General features: G+C 41.0%; 1 protein-coding gene across 1 annotated transcript; it reads right to left on the reverse strand.

Moving 5' to 3' along the window:
* Positions 1-1,215: 1,215 nt before the first annotated feature.
* LOC118853506 (ubiquitin-60S ribosomal protein L40-like) lies at positions 1,216-1,768 on the reverse strand. Its single transcript, XM_036763628.1, has one exon. It carries the CDS (start codon positions 1,735-1,737, stop codon positions 1,351-1,353), a length of 387 nt encoding a protein of 128 aa, XP_036619523.1. The 5' UTR covers positions 1,738-1,768; the 3' UTR covers positions 1,216-1,350.
* Between the last annotated feature and the right edge of the window lie 24,729 nt (positions 1,769-26,497).

The following is a 26,497-nucleotide window of genomic DNA, read 5'->3' on the forward strand; positions in this document are numbered from 1 at the left end:
TCAGGGTTCTAAGGGGAGTTGCTAAGACCAGAGCCAATAATAGGAGCCTGAGTTCTGGTCACTCAGATGACATTTGATTATGGCTAAAGAGTGTATAAAAAGCAAGAACAGAGCTATTTGAGAGAGGCTCTCACTCCTGGAGGCACGGGACTCTAAGGTCCTCCCGGCTGAACTCAGATGTTGATGGTTTCTTGGTGACCATGAATTGTATTTGGTTTGTCTGTTGATGTTTGTAATTTGTTTGTATTTGTTTCGAAGTTCAGGTGGTGGCTTTTCCCCCTGAACTAAGTGAATGGTATTTGTATGCTGCTTTAAAATAAGCTTGTCAACCCCTTCATGTTGCTTTCCTTAGTAAAGCAGATCAAAAGAACCTGTGCTTGCAGTGTTCTTGTTGTTGGGCTTGTGTTGCTTTTCACCCACACAATGGCTGCTAGCCAGATTGTTGCAATATGGTGGTATGTGTGTACTCATACTCATGGCTGCATGAGACTGTGCATGAGGATATACTATTTCAAGCAGTGAGCTCATATCTATCTCCTAAATCAGGGAAAGAGGTATAGATTCTAGGCCCTTCCCATTCCTCATATCTAGAGCAACGAGGGAAAATTATTTTAAAAAGGATGGAAGACTGAGGCTATTCTGATCACATGTGAAGCGTTGAAAGTGACACGAACAGTGAAGTCGCAGCCCTCTGAGGTGGCTGCGGTTCTAACTAGACAGGCCCTGTGTCCATAGAAAAGCTCCAGGGGCATCCACGCAGTGCGGATGGCCCAGGAGCAAAGCTGACTTTTCTTCCTTTCTAAAATAATGACCCAAGATTCATTTTGGAAAATGAGAGGGGGTCTGTTTTATGTTGTCGGACATTGATGATAAAAATTTTGTTGCATTATTTTATTTTTCATTCGAAATATTTGTACTGCTTTCTTTGGTTATTACAACCTTTCCCCCACCTGGATACATTTCCACTCCCCTATACTATAAGTAATAACTTAAGGGGGCTCCATTAAAGAGGAGGATTGCAAGGGCACACTCAGTAGTCTTCTTTAAAAAAAACATGACTCAGGTGTTCCCAACAGCACAATGACCCAAGACAAGGATAAAGAACTCATGAAGGAAAATGCTGTTCACATTCAGATAAAGAACTGCTGGTCTCTGAATGAAGATCGAAGCATTCCACCCCCTGCCCCTTATTTTGTTCTTTTTTTTTTTTCCTGCTTCTCAACTAAAAGGGGATTTTATTGATATCACAGCCCCATTAAACCCAGGAACAAGGCCTTGTTACAACAGACTACTCAAGAGCACTTCATCAGTCAGGGGAGCCAAACCAAAACTGGGTCCCGAGGCTGGTCTTTATTTGACCTTCTTCTTGGGGCGCAGATTGTTGGTGTGGCCGCACTTCTTCTTACGGCAGTTTACAGCGCGGGGGTGCAGGCGGGCATAACACTTGCGGCAGATCATCTTGTCACAGTTGTACTTCTGGGCCAGCTGGCGAAGGGAAGGCTCAATGATGCCCCCTCGAAGACGTAGCACCAAGTGCAGAGTGGACTCTTTCTGGATGTTGTAGTCAGAAAGAGTTCGGCCATCTTCTAGCTGTTTTCCAGCAAAAATCAGACGTTGTTGATCTGGTGGGATACCTTCCTTGTCCTGGATTTTGGCTTTGACATTCTCGATAGTATCACTTAGTTCGACCTCAAGTGTGATGGTCTTGCCCGTCAGGGTCTTCACAAAGATCTGCATCTCTGCAACGCTGTGCCCGCCGCTTGGCCACCTCGCCCTATTTTGTTCTTTTTTGTGGCTTTTTTTCCTTTTGATCTGTTTCTTCTTTCACAGCTGTGACTAATATGGAAATATGTTTAACATTCTAGCAAATGTATAACCTGTATCAAATTACCTACCATTTTAGGAAGAAGGAAGGGGAGGGAAGGGAGAAAGAAAAATTTGGAACTCAAAATCTTATAAAAATGAATACTGAGAAATTGTTTTGTATAATTGGAAAAAAAATACTATTCAAATTTTTAAAAATCAATTAACAGGGGCAGCTAGGTGGCATAGTGAGTAGATCACTGGCCCTGAAGTCAGGAGGACCTGAATTCAAGTCCAACCTCAGATACTTGACATATGTACTAGCTGTGTGACCTTGGACAAGTCACTTAACCCCAATTGCCCTGCCCCCCCCCAAATCAATTAACAAGCTTGCCCCCCCTTTTCCTGTATGTCTCCACTGAATGTGATTGGGGAGAGGAAAGAAGAGAAAAACAACTCTTGTAGCAAATACATTTACTCCAGCAAAACAAATTTCCCCACTGACAATGTCCACAATGCCTTTGAGTGCCTTGCGGGACTTCCCTGAACACCTGCTTCTAAACAGTCCTCTCTGTTAGGAGGTATTTAACCTGTATCACCACTGGTTTTCTGGATTTGTACCTATTACTTGAATGGATTAAAATTTTTCCAGCTTTCAAGTTGTTTGTCTTTAAGTGTTTTTGCTCCTGTATATTTGCCACCAGCAGCTGTGGTGCCAAAATAGCCAGAGATGGCCGAATGCCACGGAGAGTGAAAAGAAAAAACATGGGCCAGGAGGAAGAGTAAAGAACTGCTCCATTTATTTAACTGAGGGACAGGGCTTATATACCTTTTAGGCAAGCAGAATCAACAAATCCACGCGCGAGGCATTTGCATAATGCATGGCTTCCTCGTGCTTTTGTTTCCCTTTTGACGTAAACAATATTGCATTAATAGCCCACAGGTGGTATTTAGCACGTGTGTGCCATGGGGGTTTTTGAGACAGCATGTGTGTGCTGAGGATGCTTGAAGAGCCTTCATCCTGAGCAGCATGTGCATGCCAAGCGAGGGATGGAGAACCCACGTGCTGAGTTATCAGCCCAAGGGCAAGAAAAGGCCTCTGGCCTGTATCTTATCCCAGAATGGACTTTCCCAGAGCTGGCCCTCTACATGTTTTTTTTTTCTTTTTGTTCTCACTTTGCATCAGTTTACACAAAGTCTTCCCAAGTTTCTCTGAAACTGTTCCCTTCATTATTTCTGGATTTCGTGGAGTTATGGGACATTTCTGAAGAGATTATGGAAAGGGGAAAGACTCGGTAGCCCACCCCTGTTTGGGTACTGTTTGGAGAATCATTGACCACAAACCCTAAGGGTGACCAGAGGTAACTCTATCCAATTCCCTTTAGGCATTGGATGGGCTTCTCTAGGAGAACTGACCTGGAGATACTGCTCTGTTCTCTGCTCTGGAGACACTAAGAGGACCTAAGAAGATCCAGTGTAAGGTTTATCATGAGGCTAGAGAAAATCCTGTGATTTCTTGTGCAGTATCATTATCCACTCAGAGCCTTGGGATTATTGAAGAGTGCCCCTTCTATTCTTGGTGGAGCTCTCAGGTGGTCCAGACATTCTGGAAAGCAAGGTTATGACTAGGACAATTCCAAAAAGAGGAGAAAGGAGGAAAAGGACCCACATGGTGTTTCAACAATCTGGCTAGCAGCTTCTGTGGGGGTGTAAGATCCACCCACAGCCAGCACCCAGAAAGTTGACAACAGCACAGGTTCTTTTGATCTGCTTAACTAAGAAAAGCAAGGTGAAGGGGTTGACAAGCTCACTCTAATTCAGCATACAAATATCAGTCATTTAGTTCAGGGGAGAAGGCCAGCACCCTGAACTTCAGAGCAACATACAAACAAATTGTAAACATCGACAGACAGACCCAATACAGACTCATACTTACCAACATCTAGGTTCAGCCCAGGAGCTCAGAATGAACACAGGAGGATATCTGGCCTCTTCCTTTTGTGAAGAATCAAAAGCATCCTCCTGGCTCATGTATTCAGATTAACAAAGCAGCTGTGAAGAGGACTGTGCCAGGACATGGCTTCCATAGCACCTTTAGAGAACTGTAACCTTTCCATCATTCTTGTGGGTTCACTTTCTGTTCCTCAGGCTTCCGTCTACATGTTTTCTATGTACAGTAGATCTCTACTCTTCCATGTCTCTGGTGCATTCCTCAATGCTCTCTGCCTCAGTGAACCCCTAAGTCTCTCTTCTCAAGGCTTTCTCCAAAAAATTAAATAAAGGGGTGATGGGAAGGATCAGAGTAATATAAGGCCCCTCTACAAGTGACACAAGAGAAAAAGTACCAAAAGGCAGTCTATCAATGAGGAACATGTAGACCATGGATGACCAGATGGGGACTATAAGTCGTAGGGAGGTAAAGGAACTGTTTTTGCACTGGACCCTAATCAGCAGAGGCAAGCTAGACCCATACACCACTGAGGACAGGAGGAATGATGATATCATATCCCTTCCATACATCAACAGAGTCTAGAAAAGCATGAGGGAGATATAAAATGCCAGGAGTAAGCCAGGCAGAGCTCAGGGCAGGACACACACAACAGCAGACCTGTGCTTATGACAGCAATATTGGTATCTGATAGAGAAGGAGATGGACAAGGCTGCTGGAAGCCTGGAAGAATGGACCCATAGTGCAAAAGAAGGTGGAAGCTGTTTCTGATGTAATGTCCATCACAATACCAATGTAAGCTCTAAGAGTTTTCACCATGGGGAAAGTCAGGCAGGAAAAATCTCTGATTCACCATTAGCCACATTGAGAAGCCAGAGATGACATTTCCCACCAAGCCACGCAGCCCCATGATTGGAGTGATAGGGGTAATCACATATTTTAATAATAGTAATAATAATTTTCCATGTAATTTCATAAGTTAGGACTACCAAGTTCCATTCAAAATATTGTTTTAGCATTTAACATTTAACTGAACCAAGTTTCATAATCTATTTCCTGCATCAATTGTATAGGAAATGGGGCCACATCACTTGGAACAATCATGAGCATACTTTATTAAACATGTTCCTGGTTTGAGACATTGTATTATTCACTACAGATTAAAAAATAAATTAAAAAACAAAAGCAAAATACAGCTGTTGTCATCTAGGAAGTCACAGTCTAATGAGGGACACAAGATACAATTGTGTCCAAAGGAATATGAATCAATAAAACTGGAAACTAAGAACAGTAGCCTGAGTGGCCAGATGGAGTAAAGAAGGTCTCAAAGCATTAGAAGAAGAGGAGAATAATCACATTTGCAGAAGATGCTGGCAAGATGCTTCCTTTTTTAACTAAAATTCGTTTTTAAATGAAGAAAAAATTTAAAAAAATCTCTCATCACACCAACATTATCATTAAAAAAGAAAGAGAGAAACAAAATTCCTGTGAATTATGCTTAACTCTATGCCTCAATCCACCCCTTGAGCTCACCTCTTCTCTTTCAGGCGGTGAACATCCAGCTACAAAATCCCTCCATTGAAACTAGACTTAGTCACTGGCTTGTTCAGAGTTCTTAAGTCTTTCAAAGTTTTTTTTTTTTTTTTACAACATTGATAACAGTATAATTCTTTTTCTAGCTTTACTTCACTCTGCACCAGTTCACACATGACTTCTCAAGTTTCACTGAAACCATCTCCTTCCTTATTTTTATAGCACAATTTCATTCTTTTCCATTCTATTAGTACAATTAGTTCAGCCTTTTCCCTGACTTTGGGTACCCCCTTAGTTTCCACTTCTTTGCTTCTATGAAGTCTATATTTTTGTCCATGTGTGTTGGTAAGAAAAATGGGCTGTTAGCACTTAGTTCAACAAGTGCCCTTGAAGAGTTTGGCTTTTGTTTGCTTTGATTAATTCAGTGTATTTCATTGAGTCTTACTAAGTGCTAAGCCCCAGGGCCCAAACCCCTATTAGGTATAAAATCTTAGTGGGTATGGATTGGCAACTAAGGTGGGGCCCAAGGTGGGGCTAACTCCAAGGAGGGCCTAGTTTACACATCTGGGAGAGCAGAGGTTCTTAGACCACGTGGGTTTAAGTCACCTCTTTGTGACAATTCTAGGTCACGTGGGTGAGTCGCCTCACCCCTGTCTCACCCCTGATGCTGAAAAAGAGGAGAGAGAATGGGGATAATTCCTTATTTTTATCTTTTACATGTCATGTGTCTTCAAGAATCAGCCTACTGAGAGTATCCTTGCATTCTGCCTCTGTAATGAGGCCATCTTAAGCTGTGACTTTTGGAATAGGGAAGAAGGAAGAGGGATTCAGAAATGAAGAAAAAATAAAACCGAAAGATATCAATACAAGCATTTTAAGTAATACAATAAAACATTTATATACAATGCCCTCTGCTTCCTCAAAGAAAAAAAAACCCTTAGGTTTTCCAAATTAGATATTGAGTCATTACATAAAGAAAAAATAACAGGTCTATTTTACTACCAGACAGTCCAGTTCAGCATCATGGTTCAGTCGCTTCTAGGAAAACATTGATTTCTCAGGCATAATGACCACAAATCTAGAGAGAACTAGCAAATGTTCCTTTAGAAATGACAGGTGTAAAGTGACTTTCCTTATCTTTCTTTAATGAGGCAGTCACTCCTCTAAGGAGGAGGAGTGGAAGAGTCACCTCACTGATTTGAGAGAATTGTGGTCACTGCATAAAAAGAATTTACTCCTTGCAGTCGTCTATACACACAGACACACAGACACAGACACAGACACACACACACACACACACACAGACACACACACACACACTCATTGCACAAACACATTAGGCACCCAGATGTCAGTTGGGGATTTTTGTTAAGTAGAGGAAGCCCATGGAATGGGAGGAGGATCATAGTAGGATCATAAAACAGAGGGTATTTGAATGTTTAAGTAAGCCTGGGGTCCATGGAAGTATCATGGTGCCAATCTTTCCCTGGTTACCCCGGAGGAGCTTTCTCTTGCTGTATCCAAGCCCCCTTTTCCTAGCAAAGACCTCAAAGAAGACTGGGACTCGGGTAGAAATCTTAGACATTACACATGCAGGGTCCAGGGAGGGTGTGCTAGAAACTAAAAGAATTAGCCTAAGTGTTCCAATGATTGGGTGGAGATAGATTGGTCAAAACACATTAGAGGAAGTGTGAGATGAGCAAAGTCAGGGGGAGATGCTGAGATGAGCCCCAGTAGTGATACTTTCCAACAACCCCTGTTTTCTAATTGGTAATTGATGTATCACCGGAAATTAAAGGGTTCTGCAGCTTCTTGATAACAATTTCTCTGGCATCAGTTCTAACCAAAAGCTCCTGCAGAGATCTCATGCCCCGCCCTAGTCCAAAGCACAGATCTGAATCTCCAAATCAGTCACCCAGGGAGGCCCCTTCTCTTCAGGGCTAATCTATTCCCTCTACCCTAGAGGGAATTGGAAGGAAGGAAGAATAAGGTTTCCTTTTCACTTCCTGGGGTTGTGCTCACTGACATGGATCTAAATTGTCAGTAACCATGGGGCAGGTCTATGGAAATGACTGAGAGGCCAAGGACTGAGCACCATACAGCTGTTTGGAGAGAGTAGGTGGTACTGTGGCAGAGAGGATGATAGAAATAGGGAGAAGTGGCAAGTTTGCTGAAAATGTAAGCATAAAATCTAAAAAAATAGCTAGATAGAATGATTTATTTCTTCAGGGTTAACTGGTACTGCATATATTCTGAGACTTCTTGTCCTAAATTTGTCCTCCAAATTTAGCCCTTCAGAGGGCATTTCTTCTCTCTGCCTGCTTGTCTCTCTGTCTTTGTTTCTCTGTCTCTCTCTATCTCTGTTTTGCTCTCTCTGTCTCTGTTTCTATTTTTTCTCTCTCTTTCTCTCCCCCTTTCTGCTCTGTCTCTTTGTATGTGCCTCTACTTCAGTAATAATCTTAATACTTTCACACTCAAACAGAAGAGTTTTATTACTTCCTCCAGTTTAATTTAGTAATAAATGAATAGGATGCAAGGAGGTGGAGGGTGTTAGTAATCCAGGGAGAGGGAGCAGTAAGTCCTGATTGGTGTCAGGACAAGGAAAAAAGGGATTGAGGGACTGAGGTTATAGTGAAGACACAAAGTAGGATGGGGAACAGTGAGGTATTGGGGAACATGAAAGGATAAAAGATTATAACCAATGATGGAAATTCAGAGTTCTTAAACAAGAAAGAATAATCTTTATGAATGATGAAAAGGTCACCTATCTGTGTACCTCAGGTGCACTATAAAAATAGGTGACAGAAAGAGTTTACATTAAGAAACTGGGCAGCTGAGGGGTGGAGCCAAGATATTGGAATACAGGCAAGGACTTACCTGAGCCCTCCCAAATTCCCCTCCAAACAACTTTAAAATAACATCTCAAAATGAATTCGGGAGGGGCAGAACCAACAAAAAAACAAGGGAAATGATTTTGCAACCCAAGAAAATTAAGTTCAGCAGGAAAGGTCTGTCTCACTGGAGGGAGAATGGACCATAATCCTGCACAGGTCATGTCCCAGCAAGCCAGCAGCAGGCTTTGGGAATGACTGAATCAGTGGCTTCCAAAGCTTTCAGCCCACATATGGCAAAGGAGTCAGACAAGGGGTTAGAAGGAGATTATGGGGGATCCTTTAGTAATACTGGGTGCCAAAACTGTTGCATTGCTCATATGTGTTCTGGGTTGGAGTCCCAGGGCAAGGAAGAGCACTAGCTCACTACAGCCTGTGGCTACAGGGGAGTAGGAACCCTGGTCACAGTTCCAGGGTGAAAAAGAGTTCTTGTGGTCAGTCAGAGAGAAGAGCACAAGCCAAGAGAGCAGTGAGCATACCTATCCTTAGATCATACCACCTTGGAAGAACTAAAAATGTACAAACCCCCAGAACTAGTTCTGAAAACAGAAACACAAAAAAACTTGAAGCTTGGGACAATATTCACTCCACCCCAGGAGCAGCACCTAACTTTAACATAAAGGCCAAAGTCAAGAAATACTCTTGAAAAATGAACAAAAAAATTCCCCACAGAAGTTACTGTGGTGACATGGAAGATCAAAAACACAAACTCAGAAGACAGCAAAGTAAAAAATCCTATATCCAAAATCTCAAAGAAAAGTGTGAATTAGTCTCAGATCTTAAAAAAAATATCCTGGAAGAGCTTGAAAAAAAGATTTAAAAATCAAAAGAGGCAGAAAAATGAGGAAAATAAATGAGTGATGCAAGAAAAGTGGTGTGGGTGGAAGAGTCAACAGCTTGGTAAAGGAGGCACAAAATAATACTAAGAAAATAATACCTTAAAAAATAGAATAAGCCAAATGCTAAAAGAGGCATAAAAATCCATTGAAAAGAAGAGTTCCTTAAAAAGCAAAATTGACCAAATAGAAAAGGAAGTACAAAAAACTCACTGAAGAAAATCATTCTTTTAAAATTAGAATTGGGTAAGTGGAAGCTAATAACTCCTTGAGATATCAAGAAGCAATCAAAAAGAATCCAAAGAATGAAAAAAATAGATGTAGTTGTGAAATATTGGGAAAATAACTGACCTGAAAAATAGATGGAGGAGATATAATTTTTAAATTGTTAAAAGCCATGATAGAAAAGAGCCTAGACAACATCTTTTAAGAGATTATCAAGGAAAACTAACCTGAAATCCTAGAACCAAGGGTAAAATAGAAATGGAAAGAATCCACCCATCACCTCCTGAAAGAGATCTAAAAATGAAAACTCCTAAGAATACTACAGACAAATTTCAGAGTTCCTAGGTCAAGAAGGAAATATTGCAAGAAGTCAGAAAGGAAAAAAAAATCAAATTCTGTGGAGTTACAGTCAGGTATAGCATCTTCCACAATAAAGGATCAGAGGACTTAGAATATGATATTCTGGGAGTCAAAGGAGCTAGGATCACAACCAAGAATCACCTACCCAGCCAAATTGACTGTAATGCTTTGAGGGAAATGGTTATTTAATGAAATAGGGGACTTTCAAGCATTCCTAATAAAAAGACCAGAGCTGAAAAGAAAATTTGACTTCCAAATACAAGGCTCAAGGGAAGTATAAAAAGGTAAACAGGAAAGAGAAATCATAAGTGATTCAATAAGTTTAAACTTTACATTCATACATGGGAAGATGATACTTGAAACCCCTAAGAACTTTTTCATTAGTAGGGCAGTAGAAGGAGTATACATAGAGAGTATAGATAATAGTTGACAATGATGGAATGATATTTTAAAAAAAATAAAATTAAGGGGTAAGAAAAAAGGACGCACTGAGAGAAGGAAAAAAGAGAGCTAGAATGGGGCAAATTATCTCACAGAAAAGAGGCAAGACAGAACATTTACATTGGAGGGGAAGATGAGGGAATGGCAGACAATGCTTAAAACTTACTCTCATCAGAATTGTCTCAAAGAGAGAATAACATATACACTCAGTTGAGTATAGAAATCTATCTTACCCTGGTGGGGGGAGGGGAATTAGAGAAGGGGAAGTCTGATAGAAGAGAGGGGAGGGGATATAAAGTGGTGGTCAGAAACAAAACACTTTTGAGGACGGATAGAGAGAAAGGCAGAGAAAGAGATAGACAGACAGATAGATAAATAGATAGTTGGAGATATATATACAGAGAGAGAGAGAGTGAGAGAGAGAGAGAGAATAAAGAGGTGAAGTAGGATGGAGGGAAACTCAAATTTAGTAATCATAGCTGAAAAAACTTTTACAAGTTTCTCTGATAGAGGTCTCATAACTCAAATGTGTAAGGAACTGCATCAAATTTATGAGTATGAGTCATTCCCCAATTGATAAATGAACAAGCAGGTTTCAGATGAAGAAATAAAAGGCAGCCAACTTACTTGTCCCTTTAGTTTTTCGTTGGGGTATGACTGCTTGTAGAGCAAAGAGTACTTTGTTCCAAGCTTGAGGGAATGCGCTGTTGATTTCAGAGCTATTTCTATACAGCCAGCTCTGCCACCCCAGCACTCCTTCTTCCTCAAGAACCACCAACCCGGACCTGATGCAAATCTTGAGCAGGCTCTGCACTCCTGCTCTGATCCGCCACTTAATTCCTCCCACCACGTGGGCCTGGGGCTTGAAGTAACTGCAGCTGTAGTTCTGTAGCTACACCTCCCCCGCTGCCCCTGGGGCAGTGGCTGAACCTCGAACTCTGTCCCAGCAGCTTTTCCCACTAACCTTCTCTGTTGTCTTTGGTGTTTGTGGGTTGAGAAGTCTCCATGCCACTCTTTGGCTATTGGTGAACTGCTAATGATCACCATCATTCCCCTCACTTAAGCAATTACACACGGTGCTGAGGATATCCTGTTACCATTCTGAGTGTGGATCAAATGAAATAAGGGACTTGAAACCAAACATAGGGGGGCTAGCAAGGTGAGTGCCACTGGAAGACTTCAAATGGAGGCTGGATGATGTCTCATATCGGCAATTTGCTGGTGAGATTCTGTGTGTATATGTACATAGGTAGGTTGAATGGTGGACATAATGCCACGCTTGAAGTCAGGAAGACCTGAGTTCAAATCTGGCCTCAGATACTTCCTACCTATGTCACTTAACCCTGTTTGCCTCAGTTTCCTCACCCATAAAATGAGTTAGAGAAGGAAATGACAAAGCACTCCAGTATCTTTACCAAGAAAACCCCAAATGAGGTAATGAAAAGCTGAACAAGACTGAAAAATGACTAATGGTATAAAAAGGTATACAAATATCTTCATATATATACATATATATAAATATTTATATAATATATAAAGAAATATGTAAAGGTCTGCTGCTCCCAGACCCCTTCTGGACATAATGGAAGAGGTTATAGGGCCAGAGTTTCCAACATTCTTCAACCTCAAGAGATAAAGGGCCCCACCTCCCACCTTCTGGACATTCTTTCATATGTCATGAGGGATTAGACTTCTGAGGGGTGATGTCAAGGGATGGATCTCCCTAAGAATGCCTGAGAATACACGTGTTCCTGTAATAGCAATTTAGATGTGAAGATCTTTCCGACCTATTAATGGGCCTTGTGACCTGCTTATGTCACAGGAAGCCTAAGATACATGTGGTAGGAAGATCTTCCTGACAGGAAAAGGAAGTTATGTCACAGGAAATGCTGAGGGAGAGAGAAAGAGAGAGAGAGAGAGAGAGAGAGAGAGAGAGAGAGAGAGAGAGAGAGAGCAGTTATGGCTGCTGATGGCTGCTAATGGCTGTTGGTGTGATAGTTAGGACTGAACAGGCTGACTTAGCTGTACTGTGAGTTTGTTTTTGGGAAGACCCCAGCAGAGGACCGCAGAGGTTTTGGGATGGTGAGGCTCCGTGTTGTGATATCATGTTTTAAGTTCCTTGCTGTTATGATAATATGGACTAACTGGCTATGGGAGCTGAACATTTGGTTATGGGATATCATTCTCTGGTGTCTGAACAAATGTTATACTTCTACCTTCTTTATGGAGAGTCTCTCATACTTTGTGATACAGAACTACATAGGCATATTCATAATTATCATGGATGTCGTGTTTATTGCCTTACTGATCCAATCCCTCTGAGTATCAGGACCAGGCTTGCCTGGGGATGTGAGGCAAGGTTGTGAGCCTTTGGAATTCCAAGAAGCCCTTCTCAGTGACACCCCCCTCTGTAGACTGGAGAGGAGTTTTAAATGCTCTTCACTCTTTCTAGAACTCACAGAGGAGTCAAGGGGTAGTTTGAACCCTTCCATGTGATATCATTTTTGTTGTTTAGTCACTTAGTCACCTCCAGCTTTTCATGACCCCATGGAACATAGTGTCCATCAGGTTTTCTTGGCAAGGATATTGTAGTGGTTTGCTATTCCCATCTGCAGTGGATTGAGATAAACTTGCCCAGGGACACACAGCTAAAGTTCGAGCTCAGGTCTTCCTGACTCCAGTCCAGTGCTCTATCCACAAAGCCACTTAGCTGCCTTCAATATGACATGAATTAATTAATAATTTAAAAAATATTATCCCCTACTTTTTCATTACCTTCAGTCCCCAATATATCACTCCCAACTCACCCTTAGACAACAGGAGTGAAGAGCCTGCTGAAGATCTAAGTCCAGTCCGGGTGGCAGAGCTGGCACATACCCCCAGGCTTGGAACATAGTTCTCTTAACTCTACAAGCAGTCATACCCCACTGAAAAACTCAAGGGTCAAGTTAGTTGGCTGGCAATATGGCCAGGCAGCGAAAATGCACCAGATTCAGTCTCAGACTTTGGATTCTTTCTTTGGTGACAAAGAAGACCAAAACATACAGCCTGAAGAAGTCAACAAAGTCAAAGAGCCTACAACAAAAGCCTCCAAGAAAAACATGAACTGGTCTCAGGCCATGGAAGAGCTCAAAAAGGATTTGGAAAAGCAAGTTAGAGAAGTAGAGGAAAAATTGGGAAGAGAAATGAGAAGGATGAGAGAAAACCATGAAAAACAAGTCAATGACTTGCTAAAGGAGACCCCAAAAAATACTGAAAAATATACTGAAGAAAACAACACCTTAAAAATAGAATAACTCAAATGTCAAAAGAGCTCCAAAAAGCCAACGAGGAGAAGAATGCCTTGAAAGGCAGAATTAGCCAAATGGAAAAGGAGGTCCAAAAGACCACTGAAGAAAATACTACCTTAAAATTAGATTGGAGCAAGTGGAAGCTAGTGACCTTATGAGAAATCAAGATATTATCAAACAGAACCAAAGGAATGAAAAAATGGAAGACAATGTGAAATATCTCATTGGAAAAACCACTGACCTGGAAAATAGATCCAGGAGAGATAATTTAAAAATTATTGGACTACCTGAAAGCCATGATCAAAAAAAGAGCCTAGATATCATCTTTCAAGAAATTATCAAGGAGAACTGCCCTGATATTCTAGAGCCACAGGGCAAAATAGAAATTGAAAGAATCCATCGATCGCCTCCTCAAATAGATCCCAAAAAGAAATTTCCTAGGAACATTGTCGCCAAATTCCAGAGCTCCCAGATCAAGGAGAAAATACTGCAAGCAGCCAGAAAGAAACAGTTTGAGTATTGTGGAAACACAATCAGAATAATACAAGATCTAGCAGCTTCTACATTAAGAGATTGAAGGGCTTGGAATATGATATTCCAGAGGTCAATGGAGCTAGGATTAAAACCAAGAATCACCTACCCAGCAAAACTGAGTATCATGCTCCAAGGCAAAATATGGAGTTTTAATAAAATAGAGGACTTTCAAGCTTTCTCAGTGAAAAGACCAGAGCTGAATAGAAAATTTGACTTTCAAACACAAGAACCAAGAGAAGCATGAAAAGGTAATCAAGAAAAAGAAATTGCAAGGGACTTACTAAAGTTGAACTGTTTTGTTTGCATTCCTACATGGAAAGATGATGTGTATGATTCATGAGACCTCAGTATTAGGGTAGCTGAAGGGAATATGCATATATATACATATATATATATATATATATATCTTTATGTATATGTATGTATATATGTATGTATACATATATGTATATATACATATATATGTGTGTGTATATATATATATATATATATAGAGAGAGAGAGAGAGAGAGAGAGAGAGTGAGAGAGAGAGAGAGAGTGGGCACAGGGTAAGTTGAAGATGAAGGGAAGATATCTAAAAGAAATAAAATCAAATTAAGGAATGAGAGAGGAATATATTGAGAAAGGGAGACAGGGAGAGATAGAATGGGGTAAATTATCTCACATAAAAGTGGCAAGATAAAGCAGTTCTGTAGGAAGAGAAGAGAAGGCAAGTGAGGGGGAGTGAGTGAATCTTGCTCTCATCAAATTTGACCTGAGGAGGGAATACCATACGTACTCATTTGGGTATCTTACCCCACAGGAAAAAAGGAAGAAGAAGATAAAAAAGGGGGGATGATAGAAGGGAGGGAAGATGGGGGGGAAGTAATCAAAAACAAACACTTTCAAAAGGGGACAAGGTCAAGGGAGAAAACTGGATAAAGGGGGATAGGTTAGGAAGGAGCAAAATATAATTAGTCTTTCACAACATGAGTATCGTGGAAGGGTTATACATAATGATACGCATGTGGCCTATGTTGAATTGCTTGACTTCTTAGGGAGGGTGGGTGGGGAGGGAAGAGGGGAGAGAATTTGGAACTCAAAGTTTTAAAAACAGATGTTCAAAAACAAAAAAAAAAGTTTTTGCATGCAACTAGAAAATAAGATACACAGGCAATGGGGCGTAGAAATTTATCTTGCCCTACAAGAAACAAAGAGAAAAGGGGATAGGAGGGGAGTGGGGTGACAGAAGGGAGGGCTGACTAGGGAACAGGGCAACCAGAATATATGCCATCTTGGAGTGGAGGGGAGGGTAGAAATGGGGAGAAAATTTGTAATTCAAACTCTTGTGAAAATCAGTGCTGAAAACTAAATCTAAAAAAAATCAGAAAAAAAAGAACTCCTCAGTCAGTCCTCGCTCCAGATATTTGGTCACAGAAAGAGAGAGGCCCTAGACCCAGTTTTATGGTTGCTGCTAGTGTCTCCAATCATTTGACCATGCTCAGGTCCCTGTCTTACTGTTGAGGTCCCAGACTGACCCATTCTTACTACTAGTATAGAGTCAGTGTTAAGAATGATTTCCTGCCTTTGTTGCAATTTTATTCACCACAAAGGAATCATAAGCATTTCCTGACCCCAAAGGACCTTACAGTCTTCTGAGAGGAATTATGCACATAACTAAGCAATGATCCCCTCCCTCTTCGCTGTGTTTTAATGACACTTTCCTTTCTTTTTGCTCCCTCTGCCTGTCTGCTTCTTCTTAGCCTCCTCTGTTAGATCTTTATCCATATCATGCCCATTAATTGTGAGTGCCCCTCAAGGTTGTATTCTAGATTCCCTTTTCTTTCTCCCATACTCTTTCTTGGTGACTGCATCTATTCCCATTGGTTCAGTTTTTATCTCTCTGTTGTTGTTCATCTATCATTTTCGAAGAGGACCAATGACATCGTGGACGACATCTTGGCTTACCCGTGAATTGGATTTAAGTGAAGCTGTTGCACAAGGTCATCAGCTTAACTCACTCTTCCAGAGTAGATGGACAAGATTCTAGGGTGCCATCAAGTTAGGAGGGATAGCTAACACATGGAATGACCGTCATCAGCCAAAATGATCTCATCCAACTTACATGTTAGGCTAGTCTATGTGAAAATGAATAGGGACAAGTGTAAACTCTTAAAATTGGCTTATCATACAGAGAGTGAGACAAGCGTACGGAGGAGGTATTTCATCTGAACAACAAGAAAAATAGATCGGGCGCTTTATTGAATTGAAAGCTCACCACAAGTCAACAGGAAATAACAACTCTGTGTTCACCATTCCTAAAGAATTTCAGATTGTCACTCTGCCCCACCCCGTGGTTTCTATGCTAGTCGCTGGGATCCTGGAGTTGCCACACTCATCAATGCCTCGATCCTAGGGTCCTGGAGGAGAATGTCTCCTCAGCAATCAGTGTCTCGGCCCAGCACCAGCCACATGCAGCCATGGAGCTTCCAAAGAGAAGCAGATTCCAGATTGGAGGGTGCACAACGAAGCCCCGCCGGAATGGAGGGAATCTCTGTTTCTACACATCAGCCCTTCCCCTGAACTTCGCCTCAGAAAAATCCCTGGTCTTCCCAAGCTTTCTTTTAAATCCATCAAATGACTGCACAAGGAAACAGAGGCAAAGAAGGGAGGCCTCATGGAACTGAGCTGATGCAAGGGGTAGGCAAGGCAGGGTGCTGACTAAGGGAGAAGAAGAGGAAGGAAACAGGAAAGAGCAGTCACAGGATGCCAGGTAAAGATGTCTGAAATTAGCTTTGGGGGTACTTCCCGTGGGGAGGGGTGTGAAATAGATGATGTAACTTGCTCCCTTGCCCCCACCTTATCTCCCTCCACACCCTCAGACACTATCAATCCATTTCAGCCTCATTTCTCCTTCATGAGAGATCCAGAAGCTTCTGGGACCCAGGACACCCCATCACTAGCCTATAGGACCGATTTTCCTAACTGATGTAGAAGAAGAGTGCAAAACTTCCAGAGGAAATTTCAACAGGATCAGTCACAGAACATACCACCAGATGACACTATATGCTCACTCCTTCACCACCTGTTCGTTCCAGCTCAGATATAGGAACAGAGCACTCTCCCACAAGTGTTTATATTCTGTCCATCACTTAGAAAGAGTTACTTTTTACCTCGAGTACTTATTAGACAAATACGCTGATGCCAAGAAATAGCAAGAAAAGACTGTCAGTTCTACAGTTAACTCTCTCAAACCTTTATCTGTGCTCAGACACATCAGAAGGATGTCTCTAGCAACGCAATGGTCACCGTTATGCCCATTCTAATTGCCTTTACCAGCATCCTAGGGTACCTCTGAAAGTCCCGTGTCCTACAATTTAGATATGAGTCAAAAGAATCACCTGTGGACCCCCTTATCTGTTATCTCTGACAGCACACTTCTGGAAATGAAGCCAAACATTTTGCCCAAGACTCAGGCTGTCCTGGAGAGCACAGTAGGGTTGGAGGGTCTGTTATTCTGAATGCAGAGAAGGAAAGGAGGCCCACCCTGCTGAATCAAGTTAAGGCTTTGCAGATAAAAGATTAACGTATACGTGTGTATGAGTATATGAATGTGTGTATATACATTTCATATACATTAAAATCGAGCATATTTGAGAATCATGAGAGCACTATATATAACGTGATCCGTAGATATAATTTTTACTGTTCAGTGTGGTATTTAAAAAGGCCCTAGAGACAAAATTTTGGGTAATTTATTCATTTTATTAATAATGCCAACATTTTAATAGAAGGAAGGTCATTTGGCATCTCTCTCTAACCAAAGACAATCATGGCAGTGGCTCACAGTTTATATACCCTTCAAAGAGTAAGTGATCCCCAGGGTGGGAACCAACCCTGATTGGTTAACAATGAGAGAATGAATATTACAATGGGGACTAGGCCTGGACTTTGATTATATCAAGCTCCCCTCAGCCTGATCATTTAGCTCTTAAAGCTCCCCTCAGTCTGGGGCCAGGTCACAAAAGCTCCTCCACTTGGGTGGGGTCTGAACAAGAAAGTTACTCTAATCTCATTATCAGCAATGTCCTTCAAGGGACTGAATCTTTAAAATCAGGACTTTCAAAAAGGGGAGGGGGACTGTGGAACTCCCCGAATCATTGGTTATTCACAATCATTTCTCTCCTCAGTCACTCAGTCATGTCTGCTCTCTGTGACCCCATGGGCCATAGCGTGCCAGGCCCTTCTATCCCCCACTATCTGCTGAAGTCTGTCCAGGCTCATGTTCATTGCCTCCATGTCATAGATATAATTCAACATATGTAATAGACATTAATATGAACATGTCATAAAAATGATATCTTGTATATAGGTGTAGCCTGATAAACACAAGGTTTGGAGAAGATTCCCACACACCCCGTTCTCTTAGCGTTAGTCACAGAATGAAACTGGGCAAGTGTCTTCCTCTCTGGGTTCTGAGACAGGCTTATACCCAGAATCTAATCCCACCTGGATACTTAGAAACTGCCACAACATGAGCAAGTCACTTCTCCATAAGAGCCTCCTCTCATGTCCAATGGAGATTTAGTGATCGAAGAAGCATTTATGAAGTTCCTAGTCTGTGCACTCCTGGTGGCATCCAGATGTGCCTGTCACCAAAGGACCATTAACACACACGCGCATGCCTCTCACTTTACCTGGGGACTCCATTGTAGGTGTTAGAGATGCAGGCTCTGACAAGGAAAAAATGTACAAAGGTACGAAATGTACACATTCCAGTTTAATCCTTGGAAAGCAAAGATCCCTCCATCTTGTCTAGATTCCCAGCTTCCGTGTCTGACCTGATGCCCCAGACCTCAGCTCACTATGCCCTCACTTCCTTCCCAGCATGATCAGCAGGTTCTAAAACACCAAGGTGAATAAGAGCTTTCTTCACCCATTCACACTTTTCAATTTTCTGGTAAGAACTACCCCTTCTCCTCTTTCCCATGGTGACATTCATATACTTTTCAGGAAAAACAAGAGGTATCCTCAGGACATCCATGACATGGACTAGGGTGAGGACGAGAGTCATTGGCGCTACCCAGACTGTGGCATGCAGATGAATCCTTGCCAATCACACTGTCTTCTTCACCCAATTGTTCAGTCATTTCATTCATGTTGTGATTTGTGAGCCTATTTGGGTTTTCTTGACAAAGATAATGGTTTACCATTTTCTTCTCCAGTTTATTTTACAGATGAAGAAATGGAGACAAACAAGGTTAGATGACTTGCCCAAGGTCACACAGCTAGTGCATCTCTGAGGCCGAATTTGAACTTTGATCTTTCTGACTCCAGGCCTCACACTCTATCCACTGCACCACTTAACTATCCAAGGACCTGACTAAAAGTTTGTTTGTTTTTTTTAACCTGGAAAGACTTACATGAACTAATGTTGAGTGAAGTGAGCAGAACCAGGAGAACACTGGACACAGTAACAGCATTGAACAATGACTAATTCTGAGAAACTTAGCTCTTCCCAGCAATACAATAATTGAAGATAACTCCAAAAGACTTATGATGGAAAATGCTATTTACATCCAGAGAAAGAACTATGGAGTCTGAATGTAGATTTAGACACACTGTCTTCTCTTTTTTTGCTTTTTGTTTTCTTTTTCTCAGGGTTTCCCCCTTTGGTTCTGATTCTTCTTTCACAACATGACTAATGTGGAAATATGTTTAATATGACTGCATGTGTATAGCCTATTTCAGATTGCATGCCATCTTGGGGAGGGGGAGGGGGAGAAAGGGGGAAAACTGGAATTCAAAATCTTATGAAACTGAATGTTGAAAACAAAAAATAATTAATTAATTAAAGATTGCTTTGTGAAATGATTCATACCATAAGGCTTTCTCAGTTGAGGAGTGTTGTGCAAGACAAAAGCAGTCTAGTAATGTTTTAAAATTTTTTGATACAATTTTTCTAAATTTCTTTTTGACCATTTTGTTTACCATTGTTTTAATAAAATGTGTTAACTGCTTTAAAAAAGGTGCTTTTTTATGTAAGAACAGAGGGAATTTGTTTAGCATTTAGGGAAGTATACTAATGCAATATAAAATGACATCACGAAATTGCCAAGCCTCAGTTCCTCCTTGGGCCAAAGACTCATCACCAAGAAGCAGTCCTTTATACAGTAGCAACGTCACAACAGGAATATTGCATAATGAATGCTTCTCAAAGATTAATTTACCAAAGGATGACATTAGAAGGATGATTTGGCAACCCTAAGTAGTCGTTAACAGGTGACACAAGGAAAATCAGTCTCATCTGTATGTATATTACCCTAAACTGCAATATCCCTCTGAGAAGATAGACCCAGTCATATGCCATATTTTCTGCTTTCTTGGTTCATATCCTGCTAAGCCAACAGGGAGGCTAGCCTCACTCGGATTTCCTTATCCTTCACTTTGACCAATCCCCATTTGGCAGTTCGTTCTAGCCCCTTCTGGAGTAGCAAGGTGCCCCAAACTAATCACAAAATCAGGTTTCCTACACGGTCTCTCACTCTAATGCCTGAAAACTATTATGGCATGTATCGTCTCTGAACAATGATCTATCACAAACTGGCTCTGTATCCTGCTGCTGCTCTGGAGAAAGGAAAGGGAAGGAAATAAGCATTTATATAGTGCCGACTGTGTGCCAGAACCTGTACTAATCACTTTTACAAATATGATCTCATTTAATCCTCATGACAATCTGATGCTTCAGGCTCTATTATTATCCCCTTTTACAGTTGGGGAAACTGAGGCAACGTTAAGTGACTTTCATAGGTTTACATAGCTAGGCTGTGTCTGAGACTTAATTTTAACTCAGGTGTTTCTGACTCTAGGCCTAGTTCTCTCTCCACTGTTGTACTGGCTGCTTCTGACAAGTCAAGACTAACATTGGACTGGTTTCAGACTTTTTCAGGTTTTCTCTTGCTGCCTTCTATCTGCTATGCCATGATCTTCCAAGGGCCTGCAGACTTCTGGCAATTTTCCTCTGTGGCCCTGAATTGAAAGGAAGAACTTTAATTATATTTCCTTTTTCCTGATGTTACAATTTCTTTTGGCTCCTTTCATCTAGTTACATTTTGGCACTTTCTTGAGATTTTTTTTTTTTTTGGAGATCTGCGCTCTTTCATGTTATGGCTTTATCTGAGAATTAGGCTTTTGCTTTCTTTTTTTATTTATTTGTACTTTTATTCAAATGACAAGAATTTGTTTTCTCTCCACCTATCATGCTCTCTCAAAAGACAGAAAGAAAAAAAGAAAGAAAAAGAAAGAAAAAAAGAAAGAAAGAAAGAAAGAAAGAAAGGAAGGAAGGAAGGAAGAAAAAAAGGAAGGAAGGAAGGAGGGAGGGAGGAAAGAAGGTGCTGTTTGAGCTTTCCCATTTTTTGCATTATTTAGGTCAAAATTTTTGGCGTTTTGATCCTCCAGATGAATTTATTAGCTTTTTTTCTTCCATAATGTAATTCTTTGTTTATTTGATTGGTTGTAGTCCTGAATAAATATTTTAGATGGTATTATCATTTTTATTGAATTAGATTAGCTGGCCCAGGAGCAGTTAATATCTTTCCAGTTATTTCTATTCCCTCCCCATAAAGCGTGCATTGTAGTTGCGTTCATATGGTTTCCGTGTGTATCTTCCTGGATAGGTGTCCAAGTGTTTTATTTATTCTGTAATTATTTTAAATGGAATTTTGGCTTGTATCTTTCCCTTCAGGTTTTTGTTGATAAATTATAAGAAAGTTGGTGATCTAAATGGGTTTTTAAAAATATAATTGTGACTTTGCTGCAATCACTAGTTCTGTTCTATAGGTTCCATAGATAAATAATCATTATTAGTAAAAAAAAAAAAAAGTACTCATTCTGTTTTCTTTTGCCTATGCTTAGTCATACAATTTCCTTTTCTCATCTCATTGCTATGCCCAGACTTTCTAGTGATATATTGAATAATAATTCTGATATTCAACATCTTTGATTTACCCATAATATACCAGATTCCCCTTTAGTTTGGCCCCATTACATATCATGTAGTCTCCTAACTTGAGAAAGAAATTACTTATATTAAGAAAAGGTCTGGGGGGGTGGAGCCAAGATGGCAGCTGGAAAGCAGGGACTTGCATGAGCTCCCTGCCAGGTCCCTCCAAAAACCTATAAAAAATGGCTCTGAACAAATCCTAGAAATGCAGAACCCACAAAATAGCAGAGGGAAGCAGGGATGCAGTCCAGGACAGCCTGGATGGTCGCTGCATGAGGTCTATCGCGCATGGAATGGAGGGGAGCAGAGCTCAGCGTGGGAGGCAGCAGGACCAACCAGACCAGGAGCCGGGCAGGACAGGCCCTAGCACCCTGAATCAGTGAGCTGTGGCAGTTACCAGACTTCTCAACCCACAAACACCAAAGACAACAGAGAAGGTTAGTGGGAAAAGCTGTGGGGGACAGAGTTCAGGTTCGGCCACAGCCTCAGGGTCAGCGGGGGAGGTGCAGCTACAGAACTACAGCTGCAGTTACTTCCGGCCCCAGGCCCACATGGGGGGAGGAATTAAGTGGCAGATCAGAGCAGGAGTGCAGAGCCTGCTGAAGATCTGAGTCAGCTCCGGGTTGGTGGTTCTTGGGGAAGAAGGAGTGCTGCGGTGGCAGAGCTGGCTGTATAGAAATAGCTCTGAAATCAACAGCGCATCCCCTCAAGCTTGGAACAAAGTACTCTTTGCTCTACAAGCAGTCATACCCCAACGAAAAACTCAAGGGTCAAGTAAGTTGGCTGGGAACATGGCCAGGTAGCAAAAACACACCCAGATTCAGTCTCAGACTTTGGAAGCCTTCTTTGGTGACAAAGAACACCAAAACATACAGCCTAAAGAAGTCAACAAAGTCCAAGAGCCTACAACAAAAGCCTCCAAGAAAAACATGAACAGGTCTCAGGCCATGGAAGAGCTCAAAAAGGATTTGGAAAAGCAAGTTAGAGAAGTAGAGGAAAAAATTGAGATGAGAAATGAGAAAGATGCAAGAAAACCATGAAAAACAAGTCAATGACTTGCTAAAGGAGACCCAAAAAAATACAGAAAAAAATATTGAAGAAAACAACACTTTAAAAAATAGACTAACTCAAATGTCAAAAGAGCTCCAAAAAGCCAATGAGGAGAAGAATGCCTTGAAATGCAGAATTACCCAAATGGAAAAGGAGATCCAAAAGACTACTGAAGAAAATACTACTTTAAAAATGAGATTGGAGCAAGTGGAAGCTAGCGACTTTATGAGAAATCAAGATATTATCAAACAGAACCAAAGGAATGAAAAAATGGAAGACAATGTGAAATATCTCATTGGAAAAACCACTGACCTAGAAAATAGATCCAGGAGAGATAATTTAAAAATTATTGGAGTACCTGAAAGCCATGATCAAAAAAAGAGCCTAGATATCATCTTTCGAGAAATTATCAAGGAGAATTGCCCTGATATTCTAGGGCCAGAAGGTAAAATAGAAATTGAAAGAATCCACAGATCGCCTCTTCAAATAGATCCCAAAAAGAAAACTCCTAGGAACATTGTCACCAAATTCCAGAGCTGCCAGGTCAAGGAGAAAATACTGCAAGCAGCCAGAAAGAAACAGTTTGAATATTGTGGGAAAATCAATCAGGATAACACAGGATCTGGCAGCTTCCACATTAAGGGACTGAAGGGCTTGGAATATGATATTCCAGAGGTCAATGTAGATAGGATTAAAACCAAGAATCACCTACCCAGCAAAACTGAGTATCATGCTCCAAGGCAAAATATGGATTTTCAATAAAACAGAGGACTTTCAAGCTTTCTCAGTGAAAAGACCAGAGCTGAATAGAAAATTTGACTTCCAAACACAAGAAACAAGAGAAGCATGAAAAGGTAAACAAGAAAGAGAAATCATACGGGACTTACTAAAGTTGAACTGTTTTGTTTACATTTCTACATAGAAAGATGATGTGTATGATTCATGAGACCTCAGTATCATAGTAGCTGAAAGGAATATGCATATATATACATGTGTATACATATATATATATACATATGTGTGTCTATGTATGTATATATGTAGGTATAGATATGTATATGTGTATATGTATGTGTGTGTGTGTATATATATATATATATATATATATATATATATATACACACACACAAAGGGCACAAGGTGAGTTGAATATGAAGGGATGATATCTAAAAAAACAAAATCAATTTAAGGGATAAGAGAGGAATATATTGAGAGAGGGAGAAAGGGAGAGATAGAATGGGGTAAATTATCTCCCATAAAAGTGGCAAGAAAAAGTGGTTCTGTAGGAAGAGAAGAGGGGGCAGGTGAGAGGAAATGAGGAACTCTTGCTCTCATCACATTTGACCTGAGGAGGGAATACGATACACACTCAATTGGGTATCTTACCCCACAGGAAAGAAGGAGGAAGCAGATAAAAAAGGGGGGATGATAGAAGGGAGGGCAGACAGGGGGAGGAGGTAATCAAAAACAAACATTTTCAAAAAGGGACAGGGTCAAGGGAGAAAATTCAATAAAGGGGGATAGGTTAGGAAGGAGCAAAACATAGTTAATCTTTCACAACATGAGTATTGTGGAAGGGTTTTACATAATGATACACATGTGACCTATGTTGAATTGCTTGCCTTCTTAGGGAGGGTGGGTGGGGAGGAAAGAGGGGAGAGAATTTGGAACTCAAAGTTTTAAAAACAGATGTTCAAAAACAACAACAACAAGAAAAAAGTTTTTTCATGCAACTAGGAAATAAGATACACAGGCAACGGGGCATAGAAATTTATCTTGCCCTACAAGAGAAGAAGGAAAAGGGGGATGGGAGGGGAGTGGGGTGACAGAAGGGAGGGCTGACTGGGGAACGGGGCAACCAGAATATATGCCATTTGGAGTGGGGGGAGTGTAGAAACGGGTAAAAAATTTGTAATTCAAACTTTTGTGAAAATCAATGCTGAAAACTAAATATATTAAATAAATTTTAAAAAAATTAAAAAAAAGAAAAGGTCTGTTTAATGCTATACTTTCTACTATTTTAAAAACATGAATGGAAGTTTCTTGTCCAATTCCTTTTCTGCATCTGTTGACATAATTATATGATTTTTGTTGTCCTTGTAATTAATGTAGTCCATTACATCATCACCAGGAGGCAGCTGGAGGCACAGTGCATAGAGCGCCAGGCCTAGAGTCAGGAAGACCTGAGTTCAAATCCATCCACAGACACTCACTAACTCTATTGCCCTGGGCAAGCCATTAATCTCCATCCACTCTTCTCAATTGTGAAATATTATTATAATAGCGCCCATTTCACAGGGTTGTTGTGAGAACCAAATGAGAACATATTTGTAAAGTGGTTTGCAAATTTTAAAGCACAACAAAAATGTTGGGGAATAAGATTATTACTTTAGGTGCTAAGAATACAAAGACGTAAAGTAAAATAGTCCCTGCCACCAGGAGCTTAAGATCTATTTCAGGCAAACCACATGAACACCTGTGGGTGAATACAACCTTTATAGGAAGAAAACCGGGGAAATTTCACACCAAAGTGCTCAGACCTAGGCTGGTGAGGAGCCTCAGGAAAGCCTTTCTATAAGGAAAAGCTGCCTGAGTCAAGATAAGGAGCAAGCTCAGGGTTTTTAGAGGTAGAGGGAAGGGCAGAATGCATAGAGGCTGGACTGGACAATGGTGCAGAGGTGAGAGTTGACATGTTCTGTGTGGGCAAGAGGGATTAAGCCAGTTTGACTGGAACCTCCAATATGGGGATAAAAATAAAAACCCAACACATGCACCAAGCCTGGAAAAGGTAGTCTGCATTCTTAGTCGTTTTCAAAGCAAACGGTGGATTTTATGTTCCACCCTAGAGGCAAGTGGAATGACTGGAGGACCTTGGGAAGGCAATAACCCAGATAGACACGTGCTCTGGGAGCTATGCAGGGGATGGATTGAAGAGGGGAGAAATGGGAGACAGGAAGGAAAAAACGAAATTTTTACCATTATCCAGAATGTAGATTGTAAGTGACAAGGAACTGAAGTATAGCCACTATACTATGAGTGGGAGGTAGAGTAGGAGGAAGGGGATGATCATTTATCGAGTTCCTAAAATGGGCCAGCCACTATGATGAGTGCTTTACAAATAGTATTTCATTTGATCCTTCTGAGAGGGAGGTGCTACTATTAGCCTCAATTTACAGTTGAAGAAACTGAGAGAGACAGGTGGAGCCTCTGGCTATGGGCCACACAGCTTACAAGTGTCTGGGGCCAGATTGGAGCTCAGATCTCCCTGGCTCTAGGCCCAGTGCTCCAGCCATTGTGTTACCTGGCTGAATTCCATGTCCAGATCACGAGCTAATAGCCACTGGGGAGATTGATGGAATTTCTATACATGGCTTCCTTCTCCTTGGGCAGGACATCGGTGGGGTAGGGAGGAAAGGAAAAATTCTATTCCTACAGAAGGTCATATGGCAACTTTCTTTTAAAGTCTATTGCATCTTATATGCCATTTGATTTTTTTAAAATAATTTTTATTGATTTGTGTTTCTTATATCACCATGTATCACTCCCTCTTCCCTTCCCCTCAAAAATCCCATATAAGAAATAATATTTTTTAGAGAGGAGAAAAA

The sequence above is a fragment of the Trichosurus vulpecula genome, chromosome 6 (assembly GCF_011100635.1).
Source record: "Trichosurus vulpecula isolate mTriVul1 chromosome 6, mTriVul1.pri, whole genome shotgun sequence".
In the NCBI taxonomy this organism is placed as follows: Eukaryota; Metazoa; Chordata; class Mammalia; order Diprotodontia; family Phalangeridae; genus Trichosurus; species Trichosurus vulpecula.